This window comes from Telmatherina bonti (genome assembly GCF_933228915.1).
Source record: "Telmatherina bonti genome assembly, chromosome: 3".
Lineage (NCBI taxonomy): Eukaryota > Metazoa > Chordata > Actinopteri > Atheriniformes > Telmatherinidae > Telmatherina > Telmatherina bonti.
The window spans coordinates 20,937,189-20,948,100 of record NC_136621.1 but is presented as its reverse complement, the minus strand read 5'-3'; the positions used below and the strand labels follow the sequence as shown (position 1 = coordinate 20,948,100).

General features: G+C 37.4%; 1 protein-coding gene across 2 annotated transcripts in view; it reads left to right on the top strand.

The window, feature by feature from the left end:
- Positions 1–9,380, top strand: part of prkcaa (protein kinase C, alpha, a) — a 135,444-nt gene extending 126,064 nt beyond the window's left edge. For both annotated transcript variants that reach the window (XM_079265224.1, XM_079265223.1), the window contains one exon: positions 4,929–9,380. In XM_079265224.1, the coding sequence (XP_079121350.1) occupies positions 4,929–5,093 (165 nt within the window). In that variant the 3' untranslated portion in view covers positions 5,094–9,380. The remainder of the gene's footprint in view (positions 1–4,928) is intronic.
- Positions 9,381–10,912: the final 1,532 nt, after the last annotated feature.

The window sequence follows — 10,912 nt, the reverse complement described above, 5'->3', positions numbered from 1 at the left end:
AATATATATATATATATATATATGTATATGTATATATATATATACACATACATCTTGGTGTTCTCTGGCAAATACCAAACATCCTGCACGGTGTTGGGCTGTAAGCACAACCCCCACCTGTGGACGTCAGACCCTCATACCACCCTCATGGAGTCTGTTTCTGACTGTTTGAGCAGACACATGCACATTTGTGGCCTGCTGGCGCTCATTTTGCCGGGCTCTGGCAGTGCTCCTCCTGTTCCTCCTTGCACAAAGAAGGAGGTAGCGATCCTGCTGCTGGGTTGTTGCCCTCCCACGGCCTCCTCCACGTCTCCTGATGTACTGGCCTGTCTCCTGGTAGCACCTCCATGCTCTGGACACTATGCTGACAGACACAGCAAACCTTCTTGCCACAGCTGGCATTGATGTGCCTTCCTGGATGAGCTGCACTACCTGGGCCACTTGTGTGGGTTGTAGACTCCCTCTTATGCTCCCACTAGAGTGAAAGCCAGCATTCAAAAGTGACCAAAACATCAGCCAGAAAGCATCGGAACTGAGAAGTGGTCTGTGGTCACCACCTGCAGAACCACTCCTTTATTGGGTGTATCTTGCTATAATTTCCACCTGTTGTCTATTCCATTTGTGGAATTAATTGTCAATCAGTGTTGCTTCCTAAGTGGAAAGTTCAATTTCACAGAAGTGTTGTGGACTTGGAGTTATATCGCGTTGTTTAAGTGTTCCCTTTATTTTTTTTAAGTTGCGTATATATGTATGTATGTATTCGTGCATGTTTGTGTGGCTAGCCTTGTGCCCTTGACTTTATTTCTTTTTATCCAGTACTAATACATTAATCTTCAAAGAAATGAGGTTAGGATTACAGATTTAGCCAAAAAAATCAATGTAAACTATTCAAATAAATATTTGTGGTTTAAAATTTGGTGATAATGACATGTAAAATCTAGTTGCAATATTTTCAGTTAAAACCTTGATTTTATCTCTTTGTATTTTTACAAAAATATGGAGAGATGTTTCATCTTTGCTGTGTACTTCAGTCATAACCTAAACTCATGGAATTAGCTGCTTAAATCTAAATAGTTGAAAAACTTCATTGTCATACTGCTTTCCAGAAGCCTGAAAAGCATTAAAAGAAACCTTTACTTTGACACTCTTTTGAAAAAGAGAAAAAGAAAAAAACAACACAAGGTTAGAAGATAGATTCCCCTCCTGTGAGCTTTTCACTTATGTTGACAAAGAAAAACAATAATTCAATAAATGAAGCATCATGTTCAGGCATGGATAAGACTAAAGAGCTTTGCATGCCATCGCTTATGGGGAGAGGGAAGTACAGAAAAAGACACAGAGAAAGATAGAGTGTGTATGTCTTGGCACAACCATAATGGAGGCAGCTGCTCATTTATCATCCCAAGTAGCTGAGTGTTCTTTTAATATCCTTGAGTGCAGAGGCATGCGCGTCTAGTTGTATGTGCAGAGAAGGGGAGGAAGATTAAAGATGAGAGAAAGTAGGTCAAAAACTCATGTAGGACACTGTGTCATAGTTTATGGGAGGCTGTATCAACAGCACACTAACCTTAGTTTCACCCAGAAAAGATTGGCTGAATCACAGAATTAGGAATCCAAAAGGGCAAGTTACCATGCCAAGCCTTATTTTCCCATGTGTTTTTTGTTGAATTAAGCTTTTTTAATCCTTTTATCTTTTCAAAACAGCTCTCATGAAATAGTTTACAGTCTATGTTCAGCATTTTTGTGTAATGACAACAAGTATGAAGTATTTCTGCCATTTCTTACCTCTCTCTACAACAAGTTGTTGATATAAACCTCTGTGACAAGTCTAATAGTCCCACATTGCTCCCTTAAACAAAAAGACAAATTGGAATAAATTAAGCATGTTTATCAAATCCTCTGACCCGCCCGCTCTGCAGCTGAAGCTTCAATCCACATGTGGTTTGTGTACTCAACTGGTAGAGGCTTTGCCTGGGAGAAGCAGCCTGATGTCACAAAGAGTAATAGCTTTTGCTTTATAGAAAGGGACATCTTGGTGCTGGACATTGTCGTTTGAAGTCAGATTTAACAGTGTGTTGCTTCACTTGAGCGATGTATGGTCAGTGATGGATAGAAGAAGACAAGTGGACAGAGAGACACAGCAGTTGAAGGATGCTGGCAATTACCTACAAGCTGTATTCTGTGAGGAGAAAAGGGCACATTCGGAGCCCACACACATCACACAAACACAAATGTGGAGAGGCACATTCGTTTTCTATCGTAAAAGTGTGTGTCCTGCTGTCTACCCCCTCTGACAGGATGATTGTGTCTTGGAGCAAATGTCACCTGCCGGTGGCAACAATCCCAGTCAAAAACTTTGCATGCAAACATGTTTACCTTAGACAGATCGCTGTCAGTGCCTTCATGTGTTTGTGTTGCGTCGTGTTCATCTTTATAAAATCATCTGACAAGGTTGGTCTGGTTTTGATATACACAGTGACACTTTACCAGTAAATAGCAGCATACACACACTAAACCAGTAATAACGTCATGTCTGTGAAAGGAATGTAGGACAAGAGTTGATAAGGCCCATTAGTCATGAGTTGGTCTAGGCTTTCAAAGCCAGGTCAGCGCTGGCTGTGGGGTCACACAGCCCAAACATCCACTTTTACAGCTGATTGGAAGGGACTGAAAAACAAGGAGGAGAAGATGTGTAATGACCGATGCTGTCTCCTCTGTTAAATCCCATGATTTCTACGCATCCTCAAAGAACAACTATTTTCTTTTTATTTGTCTGTCTTAAGCAGTGAATGTTTCACACTAGTCTAGCCTAACCTAGTGTGCATAGACATCCTTTTTGTGTCACACAGTCAGTAACTTGTATTTTGGCTCTATAGCTCTCCCTTTGTAGGTTTTTGTTTATGTACCAGTAAGAATTTTCACCATCACAAAATGTTAGAGCTCATACATAGTCATTATGAACACAACATAATTACATTTTGGCTTTTGCAAGAGTGAGCCGGGAGAAGAAGCTTACAGAATATAAGAAATTAACAACTCCATTTCGGCCCAAACATTTGGATTGGTTAAAGTTTTTACAGATTTACAGGAAACTGAAGGGTCTAACTATTTTTCTTATTGTTCATGATTACAAAATGTAGAGACTACAATCAGGACGAGGAACCACTTTACCCCGAGTAAAAAAAAAAAAAAAAAAAAAAAAAAATTCTCTGAGCAAGATTACCAACAGAAGTGACAAAGCTTTAACAGAAGTTCAAATCAGAATTCTGAGTTTAATCTCTCAGAAAATAGGAGTGAAAGAAGCACATGGTCGCCTGCTGGTACGGCTTCTGTGAAGAGTAATATCAACTGAATAGTGTTGCTACGAAGTTTTTCCACTGTAGGCTAAACGACAAATTAGCATCTCTGCTGTTTTTATATAGCAAGTAACAGTAAATTATCCAACTCAAACGGTAGAATAATGGAATTGCTGGACTACCTGCCCTGTTTCTAACATAATGTCATCTCATACACTGAATTAGCTCACCTGTCCAGCAGTAAGCTGCAACCTCCACATCATGACTCCTTCCCTCATGAATTGTCTCCATCTGGTAAACACGCCAATGTAGACTCTCGTTCTCTCATGGTTACTGTTTTTTTTTTCCCTCCCTTTCATGGGACAAGTTTATCCCCTCTCAGCTACCCTAATCAATGATGCCGATGCAGCAAGGCAACCTATGTATTTATGAATAACTCATTCACTGATGCAACGAGAACACTTTTGTTTGAACGCAACTGTGATTTGACTTGGGTAAAATATGTATTTATGTATTTATTTATTTATTAAAGCAAACTTGATTCTTTCTAACAAAAAACGAAATTAGTTACATGCTGTGCCTTTAAATATGATTTATTAATTTGTGCAAATGTTGGTAAGGCTTTTCCCCAAGAAAATAACATTTAAAATCAATATAAATCATACATTTTCAACATGTAAATGCCTCCATGTTTTTTTTTCACATTCAAATGTGTTCATATCAAGTACAAGAACATCAATATGCATGGCCTTCCTCCGCTGAGAAATTCTCTGAGGCATTAATACTTTCAGCATGTGACATGATCCGTTTCTACATGTTTGATTGCATCATTATACAAAAGGAATTACTTGTGATGTAGCCCATCACATACTGACAGCTTGTTTCTTACACTCATAAATACACCAACCGCAAACAAACCTTTCTCTGACCTTGTTACATCTTAATTTGTTTGCTTCACTTTGATAAATTTTATTATGTGCAAGATGAACTTTAGGAGTACATCTCTTATTAGAGCCATAATGGAGGATCTGAACACTAATGGGTTATGAGGTCAGTGGAAGCATAGTGTCTGATGGTGGAGGTGCTGACACCATTTTCTGCCACAGAGACAATTTGTAGTGTTGACTTGAAACTGCATTGCTGTTCCATCTGCAGATGTTAATTCAGTATTCAGAGGGATGCATTGTGATTCGAGTGAATGAGAATAAGAGCATGTATTCTGATTTAATGACTTCCTACCACATATGGCAATGGAAAACGTTAGGGATCGGGCACAAGGTGTTTTATGTAAAACAGGGAGCATGTTGGACACATGAAAACTGCAAATGTTGCTCCCTCTACCACCTGTCAAGGCCGTGGCAGTATTGAATGGTGTTTTATGATTATTATGAGAATGAGTGTCTTTTGCTTTACACTTATCTGCTAAGAAATTCCAGAAAGTTGAAATAGTTTCTGCTGAATGCAATGGCCGACGCTCTCTCTGAGATGCTGTGAATCGGCCGTCACAGAATGGCAGTTTGCACAATCCTGCTTGTGCTCCTCATTTTTTTTCTTTCTGTTTTTGCTTCTCTTGTTGTAACACATGCTTTGATGTGTAAATATCTTTCTCTTGTTTGTGTCTTTTTTCTGCAGTGTGGAAAAGGGGCAGAGAACTTCGATAAGTTCTTCACACGCACGCAGCCCCAGCTTACACCACCTGATGAGCTGGTTATTGCCAACATTGACCAGGCGGAGTTTGCTGGCTTCTCTTTCATCAACCCACAGTTTATGCACCCAGCAGTCATCAGCAACGAATGAGAGGGGTGGTAAAGCTTCTTAAGAACCTTCCTGTTCCCAGCCATCCTCTTAACCAACCATCATCATCTGACTAGAGTTTCAAGCTCCACAATAGATTCTTATGTATTGGTGTTATTCATATGCATGACTCTCGGGCATGCATATTTAAACTGTATGATACTTTTGCTAATATAGATAATGGATTGGGTAGATGAGATTGGTTCTTGGCCTCTGCAGAACAGAATTTCTTTGAGTAATAATGAGCTTGCATTGCAGAGGGATGTGTCTTCATAATCCAAGCCACAAAGACACAAGCAGCCCTCTGTCTCTGTAGCTTTATTAATCTTAGCCATATAAGACTAGAGTATAATAATCTGTTTACAAATCTCAGTGGATAAAAAATGCTCTCCATAGATGGAATTGGTGGATAACAACTTGTACCTTTTGTGAGTAATCGTAACACAAAACACATGTGAGGCATTGTAGATGCTATAGCCAAATATGAAGGTGGTGCAGGTGTTGAAACAGCACTTTGTGATTCAATGTTTCCTGTATCATGTTTACATTTTTCTTCTCATTTCATTTCACATTAATGATATTAAATTACATTTTAACATAAAATTAGTTTAGCAAGTCTCAACTTCTTGTTTGTTTTGCAAGTCAAGTACAGGAGGAGCAGGTATGTGGTGAAATGCATCCTGTTGAGGCATGAATATGAGACTCAAAGGTATGAAATCATCAGTTCCAGTTTATCAAAACTTAACTTATCAAAGGTAACTTTAGTTGTTGAAAAATAGAACTCAAACAGTGGATTTTCTTGCCCTTATTGAGCTGCAGACTGTATGTTTCTTCATATCTTCATTCATTTTGTCAGCACTGTGCATCCTGTGATCTTTAATCAGCTTCATTTAGCAGTGTCAGTGATGCTTCTGTCTACCATGGAGTCAAACTGTAACTGTTTTAACATATGTTAGTGTTAATCGCAAATTTTTGCCCATTCTACACATACTACTACAAAACCTTTACAAAATGTCCTTACGACATCTGTAAAGACATTTTGTAACATATCATTTTGACCATGCAATGCATTGTTGCATGACAGTGTCATTTTTTGTTGCCATGAAAACAAATACATCTTTTCTTTGGAGACAGCAAAATCATTTTTTAAGTAAATCATTTATTGTTTCCCTTCTTGGTTCTGTATTATATCTAGAATGAGATTTCTTTTTACTCTCCTCTCTTTTTTTTTTTTTGTGATCTCATACATATTTTTAATCAGATTACTATTTTAATGTGACAAAAAAACAATTAATGTCTAACTTCTTTGTAAATAATTTTGAGTTATTTAAAGAAAAAAATTATTATAGCAAGTTACATTTTTATACCAACACATGAATGTGCTTTTATTACATTTAATTAGATAAGCCAATAATTGTATGTTGTATGTAAAAACTTTCACCACCCAGAGCTTAACCCAGTACAATTCAGCTGTGTGACAGCTGGATGGTTTTAGTTTAGTCCAATGCTAGCGAGTTGTGTTGTTTGTTTTGTCAGATGTATCAAGATGTTTTTTTTTTGTTGTTTTTTTTTTTTTAATTTTATTTTTGTTTATTTCATCATTGTTGTCGTTTGTTTGTTAGTTGATTCTAATTTTGTCTTGTTTGGATGCGTTTCTAGCCATTGAATTTCCCTCTGTGTCTGCATGCTGTTGGTAAGCATCTCTCATGCATGCGATCTGCTAAATGTTGCATGCTGCAAGGTCTGAATCTCCAAGGATGTGAAAGTGAAAATCTAAAAAGTCAGACGTTGAAGGGAAGAGTTTGCTAATTCCTCTCAAAACTGTGGTTTTGAGAGGAATTATCCATGTTGGTTAAGACCAGATTCTTGGAATACAGTTTTTCTTTTCTTTTTTTAAACTGTTATTGAAGAAAAGTGGGACAAACTTTTCTCAGAAATGTTATAATTATCATTAAAATGTTCATCTGAAACCAGTTCAACTTTTATGAAATACAACTGCTCTGACACTGTCGAGTGAGTGAATTCTGTCTAAAAACATCAGCGGTTTGCCAAATCGATTCAGATTGCTGATCCTCAGGGGCTAAACAACATAAAATTGACATTTATTAAAGTTAATTAAGAAGTAAATGGTAACTACTCCAGGAGATCCAGTTACTGTTGCTGGTTCTTGATCGTTTCTGTTGAAGTGCTGTATGGATCCAGATTCCTCTGGCATCTCTCTGAGGATGACTGGAACACTCCAGATCTGCTCACAGTGGGTTTTATTTTATAATATGAATGAAAAAAATAAATTTATCAAAGATAAATAATGAATATGTGTCCAGCTTTGCATGTTATATGATCAAATTTGACTTTTTTTTCCTCTCATTTATTTTCTGTCAACTTTTTTTTTTTCCTGTTTTTATTGAAGAAACATGGAAACTTTTCAAAGAATATATAACGTCAGCTGACTGGTATCAAAAGCAATCACTGCTAATCTGTGTCTTTGGCCACAAGTTGCACTCTCCCACTGTGTTTCCTGTCTTTTACAACTTTTTGCATGTGCCAAACCTGAATAACAACAGAACCCGAAAAGCAGCCTTGCACTAGCTGTAGTCACACAGATGACTTTTTGTGGCGGCATCTCGGTTGGCCACTGAACCTGTAGTAGCATGCTGCCATTAGTATACCAACGCAGATCGTGTCAGTACCCTTAACAGTGCCAGTCAGTTTAATTTTTTTTAGCTTCTGTGCACATTAGTTAATGTTCCTGTTCCTATTACCAGATCATATGGATTTTGACAAAAGAAAATGTTGTGGATCAATTCATTTATCATCTACAATAAAGTTTACAGAAAATAAACTATTCCTTGTACAGGTTGAAGATTTTCCTCAACAATGGTTTTGTCAAACACCTCTGTATGTGACTATGCCCTGTGGCAGAATAGTCTAGCTTCTACCCTTTAACAGAAAATCTGTTGACTTGCTGTGTTTTCAGTCTGTTATAACACACAGTGTGGGCATAAAAAATAGATTGATTCTCCTCCCTACTGTGCCTTTCCCAGCTTTACAGATTTCCTGTACATATTTTTTTTGAAATTACTATTTTTTGCTCAGACCTAAACCCTCTTCAGTTTTACTTCATTAGGTCTTCTTGAATAGCTTTCATGCTCATTTCTACAGTTTTTATTTATTTGTGTTTGATCATCTCTCGCAGTTAAAGCGAATGTAAATTAAGTTTCAGGCAGAAAAAAATGTCTTTCTTACTGATGACAATGACCTTTACATTAAAAAGAAAAAAACAAACAAACAAACAAAACAACTGGATTTATCCTTCTGTGTTCGCTTGCTTTACCTTTACCTTCCTGTGCCTATCACTGATTGCATAATATAGTGAATTAGTAATTAAATGTATGAAAAGGTGTTGCTGGATGATGGGGGTGGTGGGGATACAGTGAGCAGATGATTAATTAGATTCAGTCAAATGAATGTCAGGATAAACGATGATGGCTTGAACTACCCCTGTGCCTCGTCACACTGACCCATCCTTCCTTCCTCTGTGCCTGGGCCAAGTCAATCCATCACCTTATCGACATTTTTTTTTCCTCTTTTTTTTTTTCCGCTGTGAAATCCCAGATGTTGAAAGCAGTTGATTTCCCTTCAGCAATTTACTCTCCAGAGATAACATCAATGTCACTCTTTCCTCTTCTCTGTTGGGTCCTGTTCTTGCACCAAGGGAAAAGAGTTAGCCAAATTTATTTGTTGTTCTACTTTCTTTCCATTCTGTTTGATGCCTGCAAACTTTTTAAGCTGAACTGAACCATTTTATTTGCTGGGATTTATTCAGGAAATTGTATATGGATAAAATGACACATGTAAGGTTGTGAAAGAGGGTTTTCTTTGTTAATCAGTTCTTCCTACAGTCTTTTTCTTTGAAGGAATATGTTTTACAACTTTCTTCTCTGTAGTTAGTCATTACTAAATGCTGTGTTCTGAGAGTTGAAGTAAACTGCTATCCTCCTTTATGTGCCGGGCACAGGATCAGCAGTATCAGCTATGTGCAAGAATGCCTTATATCTGCACCGACACAGCAACGTGTTCACAAGCTCCTCTCTGTTTGTTGATAATCTCTGCAGCCCTGTCCTACATAGAGTAAATATATTAGATATCTACAGAGACTGTAAAAGAAAGAATCTTGTATTTTGCAAATGGTGTATGTTTGCTTATTTCCCTTGTCAGCCTGAAACCTTTAAAATGAGTCTGAGCTACTTAACCTTGTAATTGATTGTGTCATTTGTACCTAATGTATGATAATGCAAATAAATAAAGGGTAAAAAGAAGCCTTTATTTATGCGTCTTTTTTTTTATCTTTTCTAAAATGAATGAGCTGGCACTACTGCAGGAGTGTATAAATTCAGTCATGGAAGTTCGGCTGTCCTGCATCTCTTGGATGTTTCCCGCTGCAGCAGCTGAATCGGATCGATGGACCAACATGATTGGTCAGAACTTGACAACAAGCTGTGGAGGAGAGGCATTTAATTTCAGGTGTGTTGGATGAGGGAAACAACTAATACTTGCAGGATTGCAGCCCTCAAGGACTGGAGCTGGATACTACTGCTCTACTGTATGAAAGAAGTCTTTTCTTGCTATTACTTAGTGATTTATGCATTTTAAAGATCTGTCTGAAGGATGTCTTTTCCCAGATGTGTCTATTTTCTTCACCTGTATTTAATGTGGGTGCTGGCATGTATTAGTGCCTTAGATATGTGTGTTTTTGCATATGCAAAGCTCTCAGCTTGTGTGAAGATGATTTCATTGCTCGTCTGTGTTCCACTTTTACAGCTTGAGCTCAATTCCTCTTGAAGGAAGCAGGGTGTTGGTGATGGAAAGACATAGTATGGTGCTTACTGATGTCAAAAGTCATCAGCAGTGACTCATCCTGAGATGCATTACTAACCCATAACGCGACTAACTGACAGTATATAATCTCTGCTCGACTTCTTTTCACATACTGGTTTTAAGAGGAAATGCAGCACTTAATAGTTTCATTTTCACAACTTTTTATATGAAAGTATATTAATGTCTAGCTTCACAGATAAGGGAATATTTTTACAGTCGGACCCAGCTGTTATACAATTCTTGCAACTCTTGCAGGTTATTTATGCAATTTTACATCTTTTGCACATTAATTTACTATATTGCGATGTGAGATATTTTTTCTATTACTTAAATGATTAAAATGACAACAGCAGCTTTAATAGGTGATGTGCTCTTAATGAAACATTTTGATTTACTTTGCATACTTGTTCAGGTGTGTTAAATTTGCTCCATAGTTCATGGAATACATGCATACACAAAAAATGTGTCTGATGAACTGAATAAATTTATTTATTCGTATAAAAACCAACTTCACTGATCATTTCTGTGTTTACACCAGCCGTTTACAATTGGCTGCTGTTGCTGTGTAAGTTATGGTTTAATTTTATGCAGATTGTTTTTTTCTGAGCTAAAAGATTTTGTAGGAAACTGCTAATGTAGAATATAATGTAGAAATTGCTCTAAAAGAAGTGGAAAACATGAAAAAGATATGATTTCATACATTAGGAATGTTTAAAAGTGAACCTCCCAACAGGCACATACAAATATGGATCAGTTTCTCACAGTTAGTCCTTACTAATCATCAAAAAGTTTCACACTTATTACTTTCAACCTTGGCGTCTACATCATTTTGGATACTCCTCAGTCCTTCACAAATCGCTTGATAGAGTTCATCTATCTTATTGATGTGTCCTCAAATAGAGGCCCATAATTACAACTCATTGCTGGCAGGCAGCCAGTGTCTG